A 25,735-nucleotide genomic window follows, 5' to 3' on the forward strand; every position below is an offset into this window, starting at 1 on the left:
CATAATAAGTTTGAGAAGCCTGTGTGATATACTGGTGAAGATAAATAAAAGGTAGCTGGGGATGTAGGACTGAACTTCAGGAAAGCCTAGAGCTGAATATATAGATTTGGAAGCTTCTGCACCTAGAGAATGTCACACTGAATCTATGGGGGCTGATGAGATCACCAAGAAAGAAAATATATATAGAGAGAAAAAGGGCCCAGGAAAAAGCTTCATCTCATCTAATTCCCACATTTTACAGATACTGAAACTAAGTTCCAGGGGGCATTAAATGTCTTACTCAAAATGGAAAATGAAATTGCAGGAGATGGATTCAAATCCAGGTCCTCCAACTGTTTTTCTCTCTACAATGTTATATCACCCATAAGGGCTTAGACCATGCTGTGCTTATATTTTTATTTAGCACTCAATTCATTTTAAAAAGCTACAGTTTGCTCATGACAGTACTTCTTTGGATGGTTATAAACTAGCACCTGACCACAATTTATATAGTGGTCAGAAATGGAAGTTACCAATTGGCCTCCCCAGAATTACCTTTTTCCCTTGTACCTCCCACACAGCACTTTTTTTTTAAGCCCCTTTAATGAATTTATTATTTATTACTTCATATTATATAGATACAACCCCGCTAAGGACAGGAGTCATATCTGCGGGCTTTATTTCTCCTAGCAGTTAGTTTTCACATAAGGTTTTCAATATTTTTTTAAATGAATTAAATTATAACATAGCATCTTTTACTTCTTGTTAGAACTGCCCCCCCCCCCCAAAAAGGGCAGCAAAATCATGCTACAATCAATTCAAGAACCTTTTATTAATCACCCATTATGTTCTGGATTATTCCTTAAGAGCAAGCGGATAGCAAGGCAAAAAGTGAAAAGGTACCTGCCTTCAAGGAGCTTACATTTAACTGGAAAGACAGTATCACATACACAAATGAGTAAGTACAAGCTAACTTCAAGAAGGTGCAATATATTTTTTAAAATATTTTCATCATCCCTTTTTCTAGCAGTAAAGTAACTTATGATACTTTCTCCTTCCTGATTTGCTTCTGCCTGTCCAGACTTTGTCACTATGCCTCATCTACTGTCTCATTCTGGAACATCCATCCACCCTGGGGGCCTCTTCACCCTAGAACATCTATCCGTCATATCAATCCTCCTTCATTTCCTTGCTGACTCTGTTTCTGACTTGCTGGATTTTAATACCATGTCCAGTACAGGCACCCTTCTCCTCCACTCTTTTTAGCTCCCTTCTGTGTTGTCTCCCTATTAGAATACAAGTTCTCTGAAGGTAGGGATTCTGCTTTCTTTTGCACAGACACATATACACGTATGCCTTCACACTATACTAACGTATAGTGTCTGGGCATGGTAAGCACCTAATCAATCTTGTTAAATTATGTTTAGTCTGACAACTGTGGAAATAAAGACTATATAATGACAATTTTAATATTTCTAAAACAGACAAAACGAATATTTTTCTGTAATAACTTGTCCACAGAAGATGGAGAAATAACTAAAGACTGCTTATAAACAATTTTCAAAATCAATATTTCTAAATAAGGAAAAATATCCTTATCTCTATTATTACAATAAACAAGTGAGAAATAAAGACAAAGGCAAGAAGGAAGGTAGACAGTCCTAGGAAAGAGAGGAAAGAATGGTTTAGGTGGAATGATGGTGACAGAATTAGGATTTTGCTCATTTCGGTATTTTGGAGGAAAAAAGGTATATTATCAGCCTACAAAATATAAGCATGTTGTTGAATATTATTAAGTATAACATCTTTTTTCCTTTTTAGACACAAAAATGAATAGAAAAAATCCTCTGATTCAGACACAATGTCAATATCCCATGAAACTGTTTAACAACAAATGTAGATGACATCTAAGTGAAATTAAATAGAACTATTTAGTTCAAAGAACACTTGCTTCCAAAATGTTGGAACTAATAAATTTGGTCATTAAAATATTTATTTTTCTTTCATAACTTGGCCTGAAATCTTTTCAACATTTTCAAAGAAAATTGAAAACCAACCCATACAAAACAAATTAAAATGGCAGTCTGTGTACATCTGCATTAACCTAAAAACAAAAGCCGTTTTGCTCCCCCTTCAGTGTAAGCATAATCAAAGCACAAAAAGAACAGATGGTTTAGATTTTCTTTATAGAAAGTGGCTGAGAAGACCTACATCTTCAGTATTTATACAGCCAAGTCTGATCTTAGTGGCAATTTTAAACCAGGAATTTCCATGAGACAAAGGGGAATTCTTTTAAGCAACTAAAAATTAACTGGGCTAAACTGATATTCCACAGAGAATTAACTGACTGTTCCATAGCACCACAGTTAATAAGACAAATGTTTTCCCACTCACAAGAGCAATGTAATTTCATTTTAGCAATTTCATTCTCATACAGATATGACACATTGAGTCAAAGAGGCCTTGCTCCCTAAAAGCTTCCAAAAAAATTTTTTTTACAAGAAAATAAAGCAACTTGGTTAAAATGCATATGAACAGATTTTCTGGTCATCAGCATCAGTAGGCAAGGAAAATAAAGAGAGCTCATGATATGACCTTACCTATTTTGTAACTTTAGTCAAGATGAGTGGGAGAGGAAGAGAAGTTAAGAATCCAGAATGAGTGATATCTGTCTTAACGAAACCCAACCATGCAAAATAGTTCATAATCAAAACCAAAGACAACGCGCCTCTTTCCACATATTTTTGTATATCTGCATATGAATGCATTTTAGAAGAAAATGAGTTATAATAAATTTGCTAAGATAATTTTCTCTTTGTTACATGATTCACTGTATTCTTTACAGTTTTATAGTTACAGTGTAACATTTACTTAATCCAAGAATGGATGCTTGGTTTTTAACTTTTAACTGTGGTTCCACATGCCAACTATTTTACTACAAGAGAAAGACTGTAACCTCTGTAGTAGATTCTACATCTGTACTAGGAAAAAAGAAAGGAGTGAACTTTTTGAAGTAACTTAAAAAAGAAAGGAGTATCTAAGCCAATAGCAAACGTACACATGATTCATTTATGAATCCCACATAATTTATATATTCAATTACACCTAATCCACCATTCTTTTCCTTTAGAGGTCATTGCTCCAAGTTATTTTTCTTAATTTTATAAGTTTTTGGACATTGCTTCTCTACTGGGTAAAATGATACATAAAAACTTTTTAAAAGCACAAATACTTTTCTATATTATCATTAAGGTCAATGGTAAAAATGCCCTTATAAGAGAGAATTATAAGTATTAACCTCATCAGGGAAGCAAGATTGTATTTTTTCCCGTTATATAAAATCTTTTGCACTAAAATACTACTCTGATGCCACACCACAACTTGAAGGTAGCCTTGGGCTCTCAAAGACTAGGTCAATAGAATATAACAATTTCTGGACGTTCCAATGCCAAAAAGGAAAGTATTCAAGTTTGAATTAAGCATCTGCTTGTAGGTCTCTCTTCTGAGGATCAGTCTAGCTAAATGAGAAGAAACTTATCAGTAGATTGGCCAGCAGATAATCAATTTTGGGTCTCAACAACTAATAAGTGTGTAGGAGTGGTGATCTCTATCAGTTAGAAGATACATACACTGATGAAATTATGGATCTCTGAAATAAGTATGCATCACTTTGCATAAGTAATGCAATTAAAGTTATGCACCTGTTATATATTAAGTTATATAGGTAATATATAATTTTATGTATTCTATATATGATAAACTGTGGTGCTTACAATTGTCCTCTCATCAGTGACAACATTCTTAATTTGGACAGAACTTGCCCATTTAAATGATGAGCAAGCCAATACTTTAGGAGCTAAACCAAAAGCCGTATGTAAATTCAATCTATCCACCAATCAACCTTCTCCACCTATCACTATGTCATGAAAGGAAACTGGGTTGCAAAGAGCAAATTCTGTCAAACCAGAGGCATGCTGGCTAGTTCTGGAACTCTGTTCTCTTTTTCTATGCTACAAAAGCTTCTTGAAAACTGCAGCCAGCATATGGCGTCCTATTGTTTCACAAATGTCCTTCTCTCCACATTACCCTGTTAACATCTGCCACTAGTTCTGTTTGCAAGGATATAAGCAGATGCTTGGTGAACTTTGACTTCTCACAAAGACGGATACATTTCAGAACAGAAGATCATTCCAGAAGTGCGAACTACTTGCTGACTTCTACAGACTTAGCAATCCACCACCCTCTTGTGAAAAACCTAAATATACTGGAACTCCTGAAAAAATGATTATGTGAACTACAGTGCACATGTTCAAATATGCTCATTTAAAGACTGGTTTCAATTTTATATTTCTGGAACTGAAACGATGGTACATTTTGTGTGTAATATATGTTACATTTATGACTGACTAATTTTAGATTGCCTTGATCTAAGCTTGATCTTTTTCCCCTAAATATTTTTTTCTCTGAGGTTTTATTTTGAAAAAAAAAAAAAGTCACATAACCAAAATTCTTAGAAATAAAAAAAAATTACCATTTTGTGAAATATTTTACATTCTTAAGCAATATATCTAATCTTTACAGGCATTTGAAAAAAAAATGCTAAGACTTTTAGGTATGCATATCTATTCCTCAAAGTTTATTTAGCATGTCAAAGGACCTGGGTTCAAATTCTGACTACCTTCCTTCACATCACCTGGATAAATGACCTCTAAATTCCCTTCCAGTTCTAAACCTACACTCTAATACAATCCGAATTTTATAGACTAAGTGGTACACTACGTTTGCAGTATGTACAAAGAAAATTCTCAGATTCTGATTTCCAACTAGAGACAAGACTTGGAATAGAAAAGTGTGGACAGCTAATACACATGGGGAAGAGTCAACAAAGATCACCTTAAAATATTACTTTTTATAATGGCACATGTCAAAAAAATCCACTTTCTATGGCATGGGAGTATTTACTGTGTGATGGGTTGCATATGTTATAATGAATGCCCAAAAGCTATTGTGGATAATAACCACTGGGGATGATGTTTCAAATATAGAGATGCAATTTTTCAAACCTTGTCCAGGTTGCCCAAATGCCATACTGTGATTCAATTTCTAGTCCAATGAGCGAACCATTAGCCCGTATTCAATTTTATATTGTTTTCTCACATTACTGCCTGTGTCGTATCATGGAAAATTGTCTAGATCAACTTATTCAGTCTAAGTATCAGGAATTTGCAAGGTAAACAGTGAGTCGGTCAACAGTTTACTATATTGCCCTAGGATAACTCCTTGTATGCTTCAGTTCCTCTTTTACAAAATGGGGAAAACAATGATGGACTAGACAGGGAAACTAGATGAATCAACAATTTATAAGTGCTTTTCAAATTGAGGGAGTTGTCTTATATCATGGGTCACATTACACAGTAACTTCAGGAAATAAAGCAAGCATATTCTATAAGTTTATAAGAACTTAAACCTCTGAAAGAATTCACAATTGAAAACCATTTTCCCAGAACTGAAAGGGGTTGGCTGGAGTAGGTGTTAACTCCCTCTAGACAAGGTACAGTACTTTTGTTGTAATTAACATAAAACACATGTCGCTTTTCTGTTCTCACAGTGCCCAAATGTCCCAACAGATCTGTATTAAGTTAAACTAACACAAGAAAAGTACCTTTGTTACAGACAAAACCACTTACAGGTGCCAGTCAACACAAAGTTATGGAGAGCATGCTATGTTCTCCTTGTTGACAATATTATACTGTGAATGATTTCTTTGTGATAGCAAATTCAAAGAAATTACCTTTGACTGACAGGATTCTTACCTGTGATATTTACCATCTGTGTTTTGAAAAACAACATTACTGAGATCATGTATCAGCTGCTTCCATTTAGAACATATTTTGTCTATTTTATAAGTCTTAAGTAAAGAATAGGTAATTACACATACATTTTCTGTGTTGTTGATACTAATGAAGTCCATAATAATCACTTAAATATTTTCTGTCTACATTTTTCTGTGTACTTTTCACCAAATTATTCAATAAACTGTAGCAGAAATTTTAGAAGAAATATACTGAGACGCAGGAGATTTGTATTTTTAATCATAGCTCCACCACTGGTTACAAGACCTTGGTCAAGTCATTTAACTTGTTCTTCATCTGTAAAATAAGGAGGTTGATTCCATTACTTCCAAAGTCACCTTCTAGATTTCCTGGAATTCTTTTATTCAGTATTTAGAAGGAAAATGTTCTTGAGAGAGAACAAAGAAACATTTCCATAAAAATTACATGGTCCAGTGATATTTGATCTTAAAGACATTCAATTTTAGAGGAAACAGTTGCTTTAAAAAAACATTAAAAATTAATGTTATTTAAAATTTGAACAGAAGAGATAATTTGCTATAAGATCCAATTTAGATTTCTATTGTCAAGTCCAAGTAGTTGTTGAAGCAAACTTCCTGTTTTCATTATTGTCTTTAGTACTCCTTAATAAATGCTATAAGAGAGACAGCATCTTACCAGTACGGATACATCTTTTGCTCACTCAGCTTAGAACCTTTCAAAGCCTAATAAGGATGAGTTTCTGTGGCCTCCAAAGTGAATCACATGGTGGTCAGACTTCTGTTGAGAAGCCTTTTTGAATTTAGCTGGCTAGTTCTCAAAACCTGTCACAGTGTGTCTGTGTATACTAACTGAAGGTGGTATTCAAGAACTGACTAACACATTACCACAATTAGATGATACATCACAATAAAGTTTTAGTGGAGATTGTGAATAACAGTATATTCTTTTCACAGAAACCTTTTTTAAATTTTGCTTTTATTACTGTCCACAAATACACTTGAATTTCACATATTTCTCATAAAAAATACAGGCTCAAACCAGTATTTTAACATGATGATACTAGTAATGAAAACACAAGACACAAAGCTCAAAACTTAACAAATGATTATCCTCCACAATAAACCTGCAAATCAAATATTCACAGCTTCTCATACTTTTCCCTTACTGTAGGCATTAGCCCCTGTCAATTAATCTATAGTATATTATTGTAAGTATAATGTGTAACAGACTTATATTCAACAGTAATAATCCAACTTTAGGGACAGGCTAACGTTCAATATTAAAATATCAAAAATATACCCCTTCAGGTATGAACATTTGCTTTTACAGGAACATATATCAATTCTGCTGTGACTTAAGGCAAGGGGGCAACAGGAGGTGGCTAAAACTTTAAATCCAGTTATGGAGCAGGAATCTGGCAGAAACTGCAGGTCTAGGCAAGTAATAAGGTGAGGCCAAAGGTTCAATTAGTATGGGAAGAATGAATAAGTAGCATTAATTCCAGGCAGGGAAGCAGATCTCCAAATCCAAGAAGGCCAGCAAAGATAGAGACAGTCAATAAGGACAATATTTGCAAACAGGGATATGATTTCTGATCCCAGGACTGAAATATTTTTGCTTTTTGATGTGTCTAGATTGTCATGGTCTGGCAAGAGGCAAGTCTGTAGCCTGTGAAAGACAGAGAGGTCCAAATTCCAATAAAGCCTGATTACGGCAGAGTCAGGGAACAAGACCTTCGGGTGCTAAATCAGTTCTTAACCTTTTCCGTGTTATGGACCCCTTTGGCAATGTGGGAAGTAAAGGGCCCCTTTCTCAGGAAAAAAAGGTTTAAAATGCATTAAAAATAAAATACATAGAAATAACATAGGAAATGAATTATAGTTAAATATAGTTATGAATTTAAAAAAACTTCACAGACTCTAGATTAAGAGACTCTGATCTAAACTCTAAACCTAATTTGGGACATTACAGGTCATAATAAACACTGGTTCAATGATTCTTGCTTTAATTTCAGAGTGGTTGAGAAGATGATGAAAAGAATTAAGGATTTTAATTACTAAGTGTAACATACAAGGAATCCCATGCTTCCTTTAACACTGAGTTCAAAAACTACCTTCTAAAAGATCCCTGCTTCTAGTGTCCTCATTCCCAAAATTACATATACTTACTTTGTATATATTCAGTACATATTTTATGTACATGTCTCATCCAATTAAGTTTAAGTTCCTTGAGAGCAGGAGCTGTTTCATTTTTGCCAGTGTAACAGTGCCTGGTACATTTGCTATTCAGTTATGTCCAACTCTTCATGACCACATGGACCATACTCTGTCCATGGGGTTTTCTTGGCAAACATATTGGAATATTTTGCCATTTCCCTCTCCTGTGAATTAAGGCAAACTGAAGTTAAGTGACCTGTCCAGTGTCACACAGCTAGTGGAGTCTGGATTTGCATTCAGGTCTTCCTGACTCCAGGTCCAGTGTTCTATCCACTGAATAACCTAGCTGTCTTGTAGGCAGAGGTTTAAGTGACAAAGTCACACGCTATTAAGAATCTAAGGCCATATTTGAACTCTGATGTTCCTGATACCAGGCCTGGCACTCTTATCAACTGAGTTATCTAGCTCTTTAGCACATAGCAGCCACCTAATAAATGTTTATTAATTGATTATAAGCTAATATCACATGATTTCAAATATAATTTATATTTCTGGAATGTCATGATAAAAAATAAGAATTCCTTTGAATAATTCCAGCACACACCCAGCCTCATATTTACTTATTTTAACTTAATCTTGAATTCATTAGGTATGGCAGGATTAAAATTGTAATGGCCAGGCTCATCCTTGAGCACCATGTGACTCTTTGACATGAACAGAAAGTTCTTATTTCTTCATATGAAAACTAAAGAGCTTCTAAACTGGATATACAGCAGTCATGGAATTCTTCTGTTCAGCAGTAATTACAAATGTGTACCCAGAATCACTTACCTAAATTCCATCGGACTAAAGTAAGTGGGCATTTCCACGCAGAAGAATTTGGACTTATAAATATATTTATATTTTCAACAATGGTTAGTTATGTCTAAGAAACAAATACATGATCTTTTCTATATTATTCCTGGAAGAATTAAATGAAAAAAAAAAAGGTTACTTTTCATCTTTAGGCTATATGGCTACAAAACTACCTCCTTACATGGTCCAGAGTCTAATCAATATCACTTGCTGAATGAACACACACACTCATTTTACATAATAACAACTTCAACCTCTCTACCACAGAGACTACAGATTTGGTTAAAGAGTCAACAGAATCTTGGAGTGACAGTTGAACTGTCATCTTCTGAAGAGGCTGTGAGAGTCTGTAATGGCTGTGAGAGCTATTATTCTTGGAGTGGCTGTTAACTAGGGAGGCAAAAGAAAAGCCAGGGAGAAAAAAACCTAAGAGAACTTATTCCTGAGAGAACTGAGTTTAGAACCCTTCCCTTGAAAAGAAATACAAAGAGAATTCTTGAGATTTTAATTGATATCGTGAGACAGCCAAATGGTGGGGTTGTATTTCTAGAACTGAGAAATGAGTAGTTGTAGAGTAATACTTAAAGGTGATTTTTGCTGTAATCTCCCATAGCTGATACATTGTAAATAATCATTTGTCATTATTTTACTGTTGGCTATACTGTTAACAAATAGTATAGTAAGTAATCTTAATGTTTATTTAATCCTAAAGGTTTTAATACCTATAGAGAAAGATAAGCAAAAGATAAGCAAAAAGCAAAAGCTTACAGGGAGAAGTTTCTCCAATTAATTAAACAAATACAATAAAGTTGGGTCGAGTTCAGATATTACCGACTAAATGAGATGAGATGAAATTTTAGTAATTAATTTAAAAACCAAAGTAATGGGAATGGCTGAATAAATTATGGTATATCAATGTAATGGAGTACTATTGTGCCATAAGAAATGATGAACAAGAAGACTTCAGGGAGGCCTGGAAGGAGTTATATGATCTGATGCTGAGTGAAAGGAGCAGAACCAGGAGAACTTTGTGTACAGCAACGACCACGGTGTGCAAGAGTTTTTTCTGATAGATTTGGAACTTCATAATAACGCAAGAACTTAGAAGAAAAAAAATTCCCAATGGTTTTCTAAGGCAAAATGAGAAAGAACTATGGAATTCATTTGCAGAATGTAGCAGATCATGTTTGTATGTGTGTGTATGTGTATTATGTTTTGATTTGTTATGATTTCTTCCATTTATTTTAGTTCATCTACACAGCATGACTATAGTGAAAACATATTCAATAGGAAAGTATATGTAGATCCTATAAAGAATTGTATGCCGTCTTGGGGAGGGAGGGGGATGGTGGGGGGTAGGTGTGTGTGGGGTAAAAATCTAAGTTTTATGGTAGTGATTGTAGAACATTGAAAAAAATTAAAAAATAAAAATAAAAAAAAAACCAAAGTAATACGCCCCTTGACTGGCTTAGAAATTAGGATGAGAATCAATAAGGAAAATGAGCTTAGAAGCAGGTAGGAGAGGATAAAACCACTTAGCCTACATGTGAGCATGGGTGACACCCAAAAAGTGACAGTTATGTTCTCTTTGATCAGTTTACGTCTAAGTTTTATCACAGGATACCTTAGATAATCACTGGCATTCATTGTTTTCTATTCATTCTCAGCTTTCAACCCTACATGGAAATACACTGAAACTCAAAAATTCACTTGCTACAGGGACTCTTAAAATCTGTTGCAGTCAAACTAGAGTCATGTTGGAGAAGTTTACCAAGAGTTTTAAAATGGGAGCAGAAGGAAAATGGAATTTTCTAATTGTTCCAGATTGGGATCTTAACAATGTAACTGCTTTTTTTTTTTTTTACAGTTAATTCCCAGAACAAGAAATATTCACACCGAAATACAAACAGAAAAAAACCTATACCAAAACAAAATGCAAATAATCTAGGGATTATCTGTCACTTGGGATCATCCACTGCTCAGTTTATCACTCTAAGTGAGGACTTTCAAGAGTTAGATTATGAGATTTGTCTCCTTTACTAAACTGTATTGCCATAAGCTGTTGTAAAAGTCAAGTAGAAACTTACATTAGTCTCCAGATTCAAGAAAAATTTAGTTGAATGCAGAATTTCCTGGGAGGATGTGGGGAGAGGTTTTTGGGAGTTTAGAATGCATCATGATCACAGGCATATATATCTAGATTCAACAATGTGCAGGAAAAAAGAAGTTGAGAACAAAAGGCAATTAAAATGAAAACTTTTTTAAAAAATCAAATTGCAAACCCACATATTTTTTCCTCTTAATTCTGACTTGGGAATTTTCACTTTTCCTCAATCACAGCAAATCCTTCAGACTCACATTAAAAAGACCCACAGAACTTCCCTCCCTGAAAATCTTGGGTGATTCTTATCCCCCAGCCAGCTATATTTTTCAAAAAGCCAAAATTCTGTCATTCTGTCAAATGTAAATGTCTGTTACATTTTAATTTCTCCATAGGACTGCAGATAATTTGCCATATTTGCTAAAGATAACAGAAATCAGGGATAACAATTTTTTTTTTCATCTTCAGGACTAAATCATACTCTTGATAGGCAAGAAAATGAAATTAAAATATAATTGAGAAGCAATTTGGTAAGAGGAAAACAAAGATAATGATACTTATGAGGCTGTGTAAGGAGTACAGGGACTATTCAAAAAGGTTTCAGTTCTTTTTCTAATTTGAAACACTTTTTCCAGATATATATGTTGTAAAAAATGTATTTTCGATACCTCTCCCATCAAAAAAGTAGTTTGACAATGTGGTAGTATGTTAAAAAACTAACTTTAGCCTAAGCATGAAAGCTTATAAACATAAAAATTAAGTTCACAAAATTTTTTTCCCAGTTGATTCTAGTTTCCTGTAATAAGAATACTTTTCAGCTTACCATTAACGATCACTATCTTCAGATCATTTTTCTTTTCTTCCTTGCTAATTTTGTTTCCATCCATCGCTTTTTTTCTTCCAATGTTTCTCCTCATTGAGCTTCTCTTCTATAAGATTTCTTCTCCCCACCCGTGTCATATCTCACTTTCCCTACCCTCTACCCCAAAATTCACTGCCTGTCACTTTTCAGCTTGAGAGATGGGCTGGTGCATGTATTATTATTGGAGAGCCTCGTCTCCCCGCTGCTTCTAGTTCTGTGGAGGCCTGAGCTGACTATTATGATTTCTCAGGCTGGTGCATGTTTGAGAAGCTTATTGTTAATAGCCAGCTTCCTTCTGCCACATACACTTCTGTTCACATGCAGCTGGCTGTTAAGGGAACAGCTGTCTCTGCATGTAAGGTTCTGGAATGAAGCTTTGGTTGCAACTAAAAGAACTAGGCATCTCCAATCTCCCAAGATCCAGCAGACATAATCTGCTTTCTTCCTGAGGAAACTCTTAGTCCAAGAACCTGCAGCTGAGCTAAAACTTCTGGAGTCCTGTTATTTCTCCTCAACAGCCATATCCTTTCTCTTTCCACCTTAATGCTGCAAGTATACAGTTCTCAGCTGGCTCCCTTTTTTCTACTACTGTTTAGAAATAGGGGGGAAATAAACCACCTGCTTTAGATGTTTTTACAATCTGCTGATCAGATAAACTTTTCAGAGAAAAATGATCAAGGGGGAATTGACTGTGTGTGTGTATGTGTGTGTGTGTGCATGTATGTATGTATGTACAATGTGGAGGGAGGATACAAAAGTCACAATGTTGTAACATAATAGTGTCAACTTAATTTTTAAAAGGACAAAAAGGCACCAATGAGGCAAAGAAGAATGAAGGAAAACAAGAAAGACATAAAAATGGGTGAAGAGAACTTGTGGGAAACATAATGAGAAAATGACACAAATTTTTAAAAATCACTTAATAGGTCATTAACTCCAAATGTAAAGGGACACATAGGACCTATAATGTGGAATGTGACTATAAAACAACAGGACTCATTTTCCTGTGGGGCTGGTCTCATTACTTTGTTACTCTGTGTAATAACCAGTTTCTCCTAGGGTTAAAAAAAAAAAAAAAAAAGCTGAAAAGATAGTAAACTTGGGTCTGATTTTATTTTTTATGAGAAAACTATTTTTTAAAAAAAATCATGTCTAATTATGCTTAATGTGAAAATGGAGAGGTAAAAATGTTGAGTGGGAAAGCAGAGCCAGCAATTTGTAGAAGTCAGTAATTAAATTGTTAACGAACAAAAAACAAAAATTCTGTAGCACAGCATGTAGAGACAAGACAACTAGAAAAATCAACAGCCATTTCACACACTGAGAGGCTTTATTAAGTTTATTAGGAAAAAACAAGTAATTCTTCAAGTAATTATTGTGCCTGAAAATTTGGAATTTTCCAAAAAGTAGAGTATTAGTTTTTCAAAAACAAAGTATCTACTTTAGCATTTATTTAATTCTTCAGAATAGTATATTCTTTGGATCTAGCAGGAAATTATTTCTATTCATTCTTTTTTTTTCTTTCATGTTGTTGATGTCACTTTCATCCTCCAAAATAAATACTACCAATCATCACTACTATTAATTAATGGCAGAAAAGATATTCTAGAAGAAAAATTAAGAAGATTTGGTAACCTACTGGATGTAAGATGTGAAGGAGAAGAAAAAGCAAAAAATAATTCCAAGGTTTTGAACATAGGAGAGCAAGTCAATAGTACTGTCACTGAAAGAATTAAAGAAGTGGGAAGGAGAAGCTTTAGCACAACAATGATAAAAAGCCGTGTCAGGGTCACGTGGAGTCTGAAGTGCTGGTAAGATACCAAAGTAGAAAGGCAGGCGACATGCAGGTTAGGAGCTTAAAAGATGGCAGAATTGGAAATATTGATTTTTGTATTCACATACATAGACATGGTAGTTGAAACCATGATGATGGATAAAAATCTCAAAGGAAATAAAGTAGAAAAGGAAAAATGTTAGAAAATATCCACTTTAGGGGGTTAAATTCAAGCCTAAAAAACACTTAATTGCCTCCTATGTAGAGATTACTGCGATGGATGAGATGGGTAGCAGATTTAGAAAGGGCAAAAATAGGCAATGCCTCTCGAGTTTAGATACTAAGGTTAAGGTTAAGATACTAAAACAGATAAGATACACATACAGAATATACTTATAGATAGTTTTAAGTTTTAATAGCTTTGCAGATAAATGAAACAAAATGAGGTCCGAGAGAAAAGAACAGGGAAAACCAAGGAAGAAAAGTTCATGAAGTAGAGGGCACAGGAGTCTGGGGAAAGGAGAGCATTCTAGGACTGAGGAATGTTCTGACCAAGGGCATGACGGTTGGAAAGGATAATTTGTTTGAGGGGCAGAGTTGTTCAGGTGTCCAACTGAGCTGGAATGTCAAATTCTCAGAGGACAGAAAAGGGATAAAGCTGGAAAAGCAGTGAGGCCAGATTGTGAAGGGTTTGAATGCCAGGAAAAATATCTGAACTTTGCTTAACAGCCAGTAGGGAGCCCCTAAAAATTTCTGAGCAGGGGAGTGACATGAGATCAGATGTTTAAAGGGTCAAAAAATTTCTTAAAAATATTTCGAGGAATATTTAACTATTAACTGACTGTTCTTCTGAGTCTAACTCCAGCTGTGGATAGCAACAAAGGCGGTCTGAGACCCAAATCCATGATGCCAGTAAGCCTGTGACATGCTGGTATGAACTGAAAAAAGTGATCTCATGGGAAGGGTGAGAGAGCAGCTGTTCAGCCTTGGCTGAGATAGGATTCTCCTGACTCAATTTCCCCACTGACACCTGGCAGACTTTAAGCCTGACTGAATGCAAGTTGACAATCTACTACTGCCTGGAATTGACATGAAGTTGGGGAGATACTGTTTCCCTGCAATGTCCCTACTCTTAGTGGCAATTTCCTATAGTCAAAAAGTTTGTAAGCTTAATACCAGATCTATTAAATTTTAGATTGCTGGTAGGGGAACATCTGAGGTTAAGTCTAAAATTACGCTATTAGGCTTAGGACTTTAGACCAACAACAATAAGTTAGGGTCCTTTAATTCTTAGTAATACTGTGGAGACAATTAGGTCAAGGGCTTGTGAAGTTAGCACACATAATTATTATGTGTCTTGGTTAATGTTTAAAAAAAAAAATTTGTGGTCTATATCGTAAATGCTTTAAAAGAACTATCACCTGACCAAAAGTTGGAATTGTTTCATGTGATATGAACTGTGCTAAAAATGAAAAACAAACAAAAAATATATATATTTTGGGGACAAAATGAACATAAATAGCTAAAGGTGTGACTTTTTAAATGAGGTTACACAAGAAGACCAAATATTTTGTGCCAGAGTGAGATTACATGGCTTGGGATAAATCAGACATTTTACCATTCAGTCAAAGAAACACCATTAACCTTTAGTTCTTCAATGAAGAAATGTCTTTTTTAAGTATAATTCTTTCAAAAGGAAGCTTGTGGCACTGGAACCAAAGATCATGGCCTGCGGAACTGAGAGAGTAGTATCAAGTAGTATGGCAATATGTGCCTGTAAATGAGGGTTAAACAAGTAAACAAGACCCAGGAAGAGACCTTAGGGGAAGACAATAAGGTCTGAAAGAGCAAACGAAAAGGTCAAAATCAAGAGTCAAGAAGTCTAAGAAGAGTCCAGAGCAGCAAGGCCAAGGCACAGGGAGTTAGGTCAGCTAGGATTTCTTCTACCTCTGTCCCTCTGTACTGTGACAAAGTGCATGTCATACCACAAAATTGTGAGTCAGACTGTATCTCAGGGGGAAAAAAGTCCTTTTTCAGATTTGCAGTTCAGAAAATAGTTAGTATATGCTAATCAAAACTTTTGTTTCACTTAACTATTAACTCTCTTGATCCACAATGATTGGTTTACCTTTTATTCACAACTACGCCATTTGGTGTAAAATTCTATTTCAATGCATGATTAAATCATTTCCTTTATGAACAGTTTTTAGTAAATTTGTCTTAGGTTGGCTATTCCAGGCCAATCAAAAGTTTAAACTCCATTATGGTAAGTGAACCTTTAGACAAATTTTTATAAGTTATCCTTAATGAAAGAAAAAAAATTAAACACTGAGTACAATGTTACAAAGGAATTTTTTATAAAGTATTCACATATAACAACCAAAGAACCAAATCTAAGTAATACTTTACACCTCGTATTCTTTGGGGGGAGGGGTTATGTGTGTTTTCAAATTTCTGGTTAATGTCTGCATTTTGGAGTCTACCATTGTACTGTAGATGATTAATCCAGCTTTCTATCAATGAAAGACTATTCTCCACTAAGTAGCTCAATAACTACTTCTCTCCAGAGGGGCTGGAGAGGACCTGACTTGTGATTTCATTGATATAGGTCAGGGAATTCCAAAATGAGCAATGCAGATCTCCTCTGCAACTTAGTCATCATGTGTTACATGGAGCACTCAGAATTAAATGAATTAACTTAGTAATGAATATACTCACTATGTGGCAGAGGGACTTTCTGTCTTTTATGTCAGCTCTCTGTCCACTATATTATATTGCCTCTCCACAGGTGATATGGTGACGACACTCAACATGTTTATTCTTTTTGAAGCTGAAAGTACATGACAATACTAAATACCTCATCATTTTAAGATGCCTTCCAACTCTGTGATTTCACATTAATTATTATCAATGATCAATTACATGAGCAAAAATTTACAATGAAGGGAAAACAGTTATAATGAATAAGTATTCATGTGCCAAGACTGACCTTATCTCTATCATTTCTCATTTGTTAATGCCCTGTCTCTTGTGCTATGTCCTCTCAATAACCCTCACCTGAAAAGGTACTAGAATAGTAGTTCAGCTGTTCCCTCTATCTTAGACACTAAAGGCAGCACCAAATCTAGGTCAAGAAGCTCTGGATTGACTGCTCAGGATCACCTTGTTAGTACAAAGAAGATCCCAGCCTGAACTGCCAGTGGAATTGACAACAGTGAGAATCGGCTCTGAATCCTAGGCATATGGCAATATTAAGTCAGAAGAATGGAAGAAAAGGGAATTAGGCTGAAATGAGTCAGGATGAAAGAAAGGAAGAGGTACAGTTGTAGGTAACTAGGAAGCCAGTGATGCTAAGAAACACTCCCCACTTCAGGTTAGGCCTAAACCAGTTGCAGTTGGAAGTTAATCTTCTAATTGATAGAAAAGAGACCATGGACATATCCTCAGGCACTAGCTCCACCTAAGAACCCGGAAACTTAGCCTTCCAAATCACCTGTACATAGGCTACTTGGAAGGTTAATATAATTTCAAAGGCAAGGATAAATACCCTCTACCACATCACTTGTCCTCCCCACCCCTAGTCTGCCCTATCTGCTTCCTTAACATCATAAATCCAACCACAATTAGGAGTGTTGACAAGTTTGAATCAGTGAATTTCAATCAAAATGAAATAATCATATTAGATCCTTTGCTCTATTCCAAAAAAGAGAAAAGTTAATGGCACCAAGACTCTGAGGAAAGAGGGCCAGGATGGACTCTGGCAGTGCTGAGACGGCTACTAGGTCATGTAGAGACGTAAAAAATCCCACCCATATGGAGCCTTCCAGATTTGGTGGCTGTAGAAAACCACACCTTCCGTACTGGGAGGGGGGAGAGATATATTCAGAAGGACTTTTGAAATCCAAGAAAGATTTAGGCATTCCCAAACAACAGGTTATCAACTTTGTTTCCAAGTCTTTGCTATTTAAATTGTGCTGGGTTGGTTTTTTTTTTATTTCATATTAAGGGGAGGTCCCTCTTTTTATCATTGTCCTCCAGTCTGAGCCAGAGTATAGACATTTTAATCATTTTCTAATGTACTACATTGTACTATTTTTTCATTTTTTATACTGTTTTGCATTGATAGGTCAGCTATCTCCTAGGGCCTTGCTTTACCAGAGGCTATCTGTATGACCCCAGGCATATAATTTTTGTATTCCAACTTTCCCAATATCTAAAAGTAAAAAAATCTTTACCACCAAATAATATTTGAAAAATCATTCAAGAATTTCATCTGAGAGAAGATATGAAAAATCATGAATTAACATAAATTATTACTAACAGAAATATTATTTTATATCATTTTAAGAAGTACAGTGTTTTACAAAAGAACTAATTTCTCATGGATTAATACAACATGGAGTTAAGAACAACATGAGTAAATCTTCATTCCTTGTTTTAAAATTCTGATTCTTGAGGTATTTTGTCTATATGAACTGCGGCAATCTAACCTTGAAGCATTTATCCTGACATACCAACTTGGAGACCACATTCATAACTTTATTATGTATATAAAACAGCCTGAGTAGAAAAGGGCTATAAATGATATGAAAGGTGAAAAGACTAGCAGAAGGACTGGAGCACAGTGTGGGTTCCCTGTGAATTCTCTATTAAAGATAACAGGATCAAAGATTTAGAGTGAAAAGGGATTTTAGAAGCCATAAAGTCTACTCCTTCCTTTTATAGATAAGGAAACTGAGGCCCAAAGAAGCTACATGACTTGTCAGGATCACATAACTAGTAAACACCTGAGGCAGGATATGAACCCAAGTCTTGACTCTCTCTAAATCGGGGGCTCTTGACTTTTTTTTTGTGGTCTTTGGAACTCTGGTGAAGATTATGATCTATTCAGAATAATGCTTTTAAAAGCATAAAATAAATCATATGCACTTATTTTATTTTACTCAAATGAGTAAAATCAATATTAAAATACAGTTGTCAAAAGATTTTTAAAAATTCATGGAGATACCCCCTCCCAACTCCAAACTCTTGCTTTATGCCACAGAAAAGGACTGAAAAGGATGAGAAGGCACAGATGGGTTGTGAGATACTTATGGAGGTTACTTATGGAGATAATGTTTCCATTGATGAGATCACAGATCTAATACAGTATCAAGCACTGGTAAGTAATAATAGCTAACACATACAAGGCTTCTGGGTTCAAAATTACTTTATGTAACATCCCCTCTATTGTACATTCCATCTCAACATGAAAAGAAGATTCACTGCCTATTCTAAGATTGTAATGCTACCTACAAGAAGAATACGGAGAAAAATTAGATCTTGAAACTTTCTTAAAGTCTATAAACTAATAATATAAACCAGGGCCATGACTAGGGAAGGTTCACTGGCATTGTGCTCCAAGACACCAGAATGTAAAGGACAATGACATTACTTGCACTCTAGCACTTGGCTTAGGGTCCAGTTAATAAGAACTGCTTCTGGGAGCAGACCCATGACTTCTCTGGTATATGGAATTTCTCCTGATGAGGAAATGATTTCTTCTGATTAATACAAATCAGTACCTGTTCTGTAAATTACAATTTAAGAGAGATGCTGGGGACACTAAAAGGCTAAGGGACTTACTAGCACTTTGTACAGACACATGAATAACAAATGCTTGTTGGATGACAAAGCAGGGTTATAGCAAGTATTTGGAAACGAACCCATAGTTTCTAACTCCAAGGCTGGCTATCTATCCAATACAAAGGGTCTGCCTCTAAGTCAGTAATAACAGTCAGCTAAATTGGGAAGCTAGGAGGTGACAGAAACCCCAAGAGAACTCCTTCCCAACTTTGACCCTTTTCCAGCTCCTTTGTCCCTTCACTTCCTCCCCACCTCAAACTTGTACTAAGAAGTTGATTTGCTGATATATTTGGAGCTCCATGCCTCTGACCCTAAAATTTGTTTCCAGATTCAAAGTTTTATTCTTAAATTATTTGAGATGCATAAGATCAAGGAAAAAAACAAAGTGAATAAACCTAAATCTGGAAAATGAAAAAAGCTCCTCACAATCAATCAGGTATCTCATAATCTAATCTAAGCTTATTAACTAATCATATTATTTTTAATTAAAATCACTAATAACAAAGACGGCACCATTCTGATGCCTGGTAAATAGTCTAGATTATTTCTTGATGCTCTATGAATACAATAGAGTGTAGTTAAAAGTCCTCGTCATATTTTGTTCGTGTTATTCATTTTGGAAGAATTTTAATGGATGTAAGGCATGAAACTCTGTATTTCTCTTTGGATACTGCTACATCAGTTGGGAAACAATGAAATTTATGAATTTTCCAAACCACAAAAAAGAAAAAAAACTTGGGAAAAAATAGCCAAGTAAGCCAGACAATAGTTTACAAAGTGATATGTGTACTCCTTACCTGTCCATAATCTGTCCTGAAGACAACAACTCCTTCTGCACAGGAATTTACAGTGCTTGGAAAGTGCTGGCCATTTTCTCGCAACCAGACTCGGGTTCCCTATAAATAAAATGAACATAAGTAAGCTTTAAGCCTGGAAAGAATTTTAAAACAAACCACAACTCCCCCAAATGTCATAATCACTATATACCCTTCCCTAATAATAAAGATCATTTAAAAATTAAGGTATTACCAATAGAATATCTCTTTCAAGCATGCAAACCTCTATCCTATACTTTGTCATAACTATGGCTTTGGGAGAGGGGAAAGAACAGATCTTGCCTGATCTCAAGTCTAGGCATGGAGGCAAACATCTATAATCCCAGCTACCTGGGAAGGCTGAGGCTGGAGGTGATCTCATGAGCTTGGGTGCCCACATTAAGTGTGTGTGCCCACCAGAGCTGGGGTGGAGCTACTAGGCTGCCTAAAGAAATCATGGATCAGCCCAAATCAGAAGTGTAGTAGGTGGGATCAGGCCCATGAGTAGTAAATGTACTTCTAGGTTAGGTAAGTTGTTGGTATCTCTTCTTTTCATATTACCTTCATTTCTAGATACTTCTTCTCAACAATTTACCCTATCTATATCTTAAAAAAAAAAAGTAGGGGAAGGCAATTTCACAAAAAGAATCAAAATGTCTTTATAGGGGAAAAAATGGAAATAGGCATCACTGCAACTTACTCCTCTTAAATAAAATTTTGGTAACATTTGCCTAAAGTGTTCCTAGGGCAAGTTTTTGGAGCCAGGTCCATACTAACTGCTTAAAAAGGTGACTCAGAATTTATTTCCCATTTTTAATTTGCACTCTACTGCTTTATATTTCTGAGTTTCTTCCACCTATTATTTTATAACATAGAGTCAATGTGTACCAAAACTGGACATAAAAGTCACGAAATATTTAACACTTGTATAATTCGTTTCCCTATTGAAAAGCCCTTAATTTTGTTCACTGTGATCTAGATGAAGAAAAATACATTTTCATGTGTTCTTCTAGTATATGGCTTAATGATGCCTGGTGTTAATTTTCCACACAATATAATAACAATCATGGACCTACAGTGTTTTAAGATATAAAGTATGTTTCCTGTAATAGGAGGTTACCATGTAAAAGAAGAGTTAATGCAAAACCCAAGAGGTTTTAATAAATTCAGGCTTGCGCTACTCATATTCATGGTTCACAGTCACATACTTTCTGAATCCAAAGTGGAGCTGACCATTCCTAAACTGATCTGAAAACAACACTACATTGACAAAAATGACACATGCAGCTGTCTGTCAACTTTGGTCAGTTATTAGCAAACAGCTGCTGTCAAAAAGCATCCTTATTCTCCTCCAGCCTCTATGCATGCATTATTAGTGGAAAGTAATCTCGTTTTATAAATATCATTTATTTTTAAATTATATGTACAAATAAAGAAGGTTCAATGAGATCAGACAGATGCATTTAATTGAAATTTCATATACTTCAAAAAATCTATCAACCATAAAAATTGAAAGAATTACTTTAAAAAGATATATTAACATTACATTTGGTTTCCACTGGCACCTACCATAAAGAACCAAAAACTCCTATCACACCATGATAATACATAAAAATAGGATTTTACTGAGGAGGTAGTCTCTAAGCTGAGCTTTCAAAGGGGGAAAAAAGATTCTGAAATATAGATAGAGGGAGTACAATCCAATCCAAAAAAATATTTATTAAACACCTTCTGTATTTATTCAAGGTACTATGTCAGATACTGATGATACAAACACAAAGGAGAAATAGGCCAAGTCCTTACAAAAGGGTAAAACCCAAACCTACATTATTCTGAGAGGATTACAGAATGTGATAGTTGGAAAGGATCTAAGCAGTCAACTATTATCCAACCCATACACCAAAGAAGTCCCCACTGAGATATATGCAACAAGTGACCAACTAGCCTCCATTGAAGAGAACCTGCAGCTCAAACTTTTAGGAAATTCTTTCCTGACATCAAGCTTAAATTGGCCCTTTTATGGACTATTCTGGATGTCCTCTGGACAATGAAGCTTAGCAATGTCCTTCTTATAATGTAGTGCCCCAAAATAATCACAATGCTCCAGATGAGGTCTGAAAAAGGCAGAAAATAGTAAACTAAGGTAGCCCAAAAATGTACCAGTTGTTTTTTCTTTTTTTTTGGCTGCTATATCAGACTGTTGACTCATACTGAGATTGTGGTCCACTAAAACCCCCATATCTTACAAGTGAAAGCTTTTGGAGCTCAGAACACAACAGGTTCTTTATCAATTTGACTGGAACACAGGAGTGAGTGAATTTGATTCAGGAACAATTTATTAAGGCACATAGTAGGTACAGAGTAAATTCAAGGAAAATAAATAACAGTCCTCTACTGTCTTTGTCCTTAAATTATCTGGGGTTTATGGGTTGCAGCCAGATTATGACAGGCTGAATTTTTATCATATCCCATATACAACAGGAAGCCAAGTGAGTAGTTATGGCAAGGAAAACTAAAGGGGAAAGGACCTCCAAGACTGAGGGAAAGGAGGATAAAAACCCAACTGTGTCCAGTCTTCTCTCTAGGAGTTAACTCTGTGCAGGGAGCAGGGCCATCCCTCCAACCCAACTCCATCCAGAGTGTGCAGCAGTGGCCCCATGGAAAAAGCATCATATCTAGAGTCAGGTGACTCCATTTCAAATTCTGTCTCTGCAACCCTGGGTCTCTCTGGCTCTCCAGTATCATCTATAAAAAATAGAGGTTGGTCTAGATGACCTCTATGGTTCCTTACACCTCTAAATCTATAACTCTATCGACTTGGCAATTGAGTGGGTGGATGGAAGGGAAAAAGAAGGGGCTAAATATATGAAGAATTCAGCTCTAAACATTTTGAAGTCTTAATGTTGATGGGATATCCAAGTGGCAATGTCTAACAGGTGGATGAAGATGCAGAATTGGAATAAGAATAAAATAAGGCTAGAAAGATAGATTTAGGAGTTGCATGCAGAGCAATGATAGGTAGAGGGTAGAGAAATTAGAGGACAGAGTGCCTTGGGGAATACCCACATTTAAAAGATAAGAAGAGAACAATAAATAATTCAGATCAGACAGGTGGGAGGATCAGAACCAGAAAAAACAGTGTTAAAGAAACCAAAGGAAAAGGAGGTGGTAGAACAGAATTATTACATGGTCTAAATGCATCGAAAAACATTTAAACGTTCTGTCCTCCAAGACCAAACAGAACAAGTCTCTCATATAAGCAAGCTCCCCTCAAATCCTTAGGATAACAAAAGTCAGAACTGGAAGAAACCTCAGAAGTCATATAGTATAATCATCTCTTCTAACAGATGAGGAAAATGAGGCTCAGGACAGTCAATTATCATATAATGTTTGTGTATTACTTAATCATTGTGGGTACTCCTATCACCAACAGCTGACTGAAATCCCTTAGAGTTTATTAACAGGTCTTTATGAAATTCTATGAACGTCAACAAGAATTTATCATCCAGTGGCCAACTTTCTGGTGACAGGTTTCTATAGACATATCATTCACTACCAAAACCACACTCAAAATCTTTCTAAACTGACAGGTAGACCATAGTATGTCCATCTTATATTCTTATGGCATATTCTTCAAGAACTCAGGGGTACCTGTGTACTACAATGAGCCACCAGGGAACTATGATAGAAGACATTACCTAATAATAGATCATAATTATGTAAGGGTCCCAAAGCAAGCAACCTGCTGGAGACCTAAGTCATTTCAACTTTTCTCCACAAATGATTTCATGTATAACATCACATTCTCAATTACTACAGTTCATCAGGTTAGCCCCATCCAAGTGTTTCTTGGTGCTTTGAGACCATTTGACAAAACAACTCATTCATTAACAACATTGCCAAGATAACTAAACCTGTCAACCAATGATTGGTTAATTAATTTGGACTTGTTTCATTGACTAGTTTCATTGCTAAGTAGAGGGTCCTTACCTCCTCTCAAGTCTTTAGTTCCTGCTCTATAAAATGAGGAGAATGATCTTAATAACTTCTAAAAGACTCCTCCAGCTCTCAGTCTATAATCCTATGATCCTTGGAAAGGAAAAGAAAGCTAATTACAGTCAGTATTTTCTGATACCTGTTAGGTAATATCCTGTTAGGTGTTTTGGTTCAAAGTTTTGGTCTCCTGCATGGTTCCTCCTCCACGCTCACCCCTCCCCTAACTGCTGGCCATTCAAGTTTCAACAGTGTTGACACAGCATTACAGGATTCAACAGAAATACACACTCCTATATTTCAAAGGTCTCTAGGCCAGGTGTGAATAGCTGCTGATAAGCAAAAATCTCCACAAGTCAAGCGACGATACTATCAATGCTACTTTCTATTTGCCAGTCTCTTAAGTGTCTTCTGGGCAAGGAAAAGTTCAAAGCATAACGCAAAAGATTAGTCCTTTTGTATGTTCTATTTTTTTTAATAGCTAGCTTAAAGTTTAAATACTTTACCAGTGGTCCTACATCTATTTTTTAATATAGTCAGTTCTTGTTCTTTCTTTGAGTCCAAGTTCTTCTGGTTATTACTAACTTCAGAAAGCAGGTTCCTATAACAACTGTTAAAGCATACAAGGTCAAATTTGCTGAAACGTTAAATAAATCTGAGGGAGGAATAAGAGCTGCCTACCATACCCAACCTTTTTATACTGACATTCAAAATAAGAATGCAACATCATAGACATTATTAGGTACTGAAATCAGGCTACAGAGAAAGTCAAGAATTTTCCCCATTCTAGAGAGGAGAAATGACATTAAAACACATAATTCTATTTTGAGGGGGAAGTAAAGAGGACTAAGCCATAATGTAATCATAAAAGACTTCTTAGAAAAGGCGGCACCTTTCTAGGTGAGCCTAGAAAAAAGCTTCCAATTCCAAAAGGCAGGGCTAAGAAAAACTAGCTTGCTAGCCCCTAAGGCTCAAGCTAGGCAAGGCTCAATGGAGGTAGATGATGGGAACATCAAGTTGAAATAATAGAAAAAAGGATATAATGTAGAATGTGAGAGAAGAGTAACATGAAATAAATCTGAAAAGGAGGGCTGGTGCCAAAGTGTTTTGGAAGACTTCAAATGACTCTAGAATAAAATTCAAATGCATCTATTTAGCTACAGGTAATAAAGAGTCTTCAAGAGGGTGAGTTAACATGATTAGACCTATGCTTTTGGTAGCTGTGTGCAAGGCAGTTTAGAAAGAAAAGACTTCAATTAAACAGGGAGTACAACTGAGGAGGAAAAAGTAATGAGGGTCTAAACTAGGACTGAAACTGATTTGAGAAATCTTGAAAGGAAGAAGTGAAAGGACTTGGAAATTGATTAAACACAGGAGTGAAAGGAGTTACAAAGGATCAGTCAACAGGATGGGGCAGCGAGGTGAGGCAATGGATAGAGCACCAGGTCTGGAGTCAGGAAGACCTGAGTTCAAATGTGACCTCAGAAATTTACTAGCTATAAATAGCTTGACCCTGGGCAAAGTCAATTAACCCCACTTGCCTCAGTTTCCTCATCTGTAAAATGAACTGGAGAAGGAAAGGGCAAACCACTACAGTATTTTTGCCAAGAAAATCCCAAATGGGGTCACAAAGAGTCAGATACAATTGAAATGACCTGAACAATAACAGTATTTTGCCAAGACCTGTAATAAGAACGAAAACAGTTTCTGCTTTGGAGAATGACTAATACTGAAAAACCTA

At 35.7% G+C, this 25,735-nt stretch overlaps 1 protein-coding gene across 1 annotated transcript in view; it reads right to left on the reverse strand.

The window, feature by feature from the left end:
* MYO10 (myosin X) overlaps nt 1-25,735 on the reverse strand; it is a 254,020-nt gene that overhangs the window by 173,610 nt on the left and 54,675 nt on the right. The window contains exon 2 of the mRNA XM_072605464.1: nt 19,984-20,082. Within this exon, the coding sequence (XP_072461565.1) occupies nt 19,984-20,082 (99 nt within the window). The remainder of the gene's footprint in view (nt 1-19,983; nt 20,083-25,735) is intronic.

The sequence above is a fragment of the Notamacropus eugenii genome, chromosome 4, assembly GCF_028372415.1.
Source record: "Notamacropus eugenii isolate mMacEug1 chromosome 4, mMacEug1.pri_v2, whole genome shotgun sequence".
NCBI lineage: Eukaryota > Metazoa > Chordata > Mammalia > Diprotodontia > Macropodidae > Notamacropus > Notamacropus eugenii.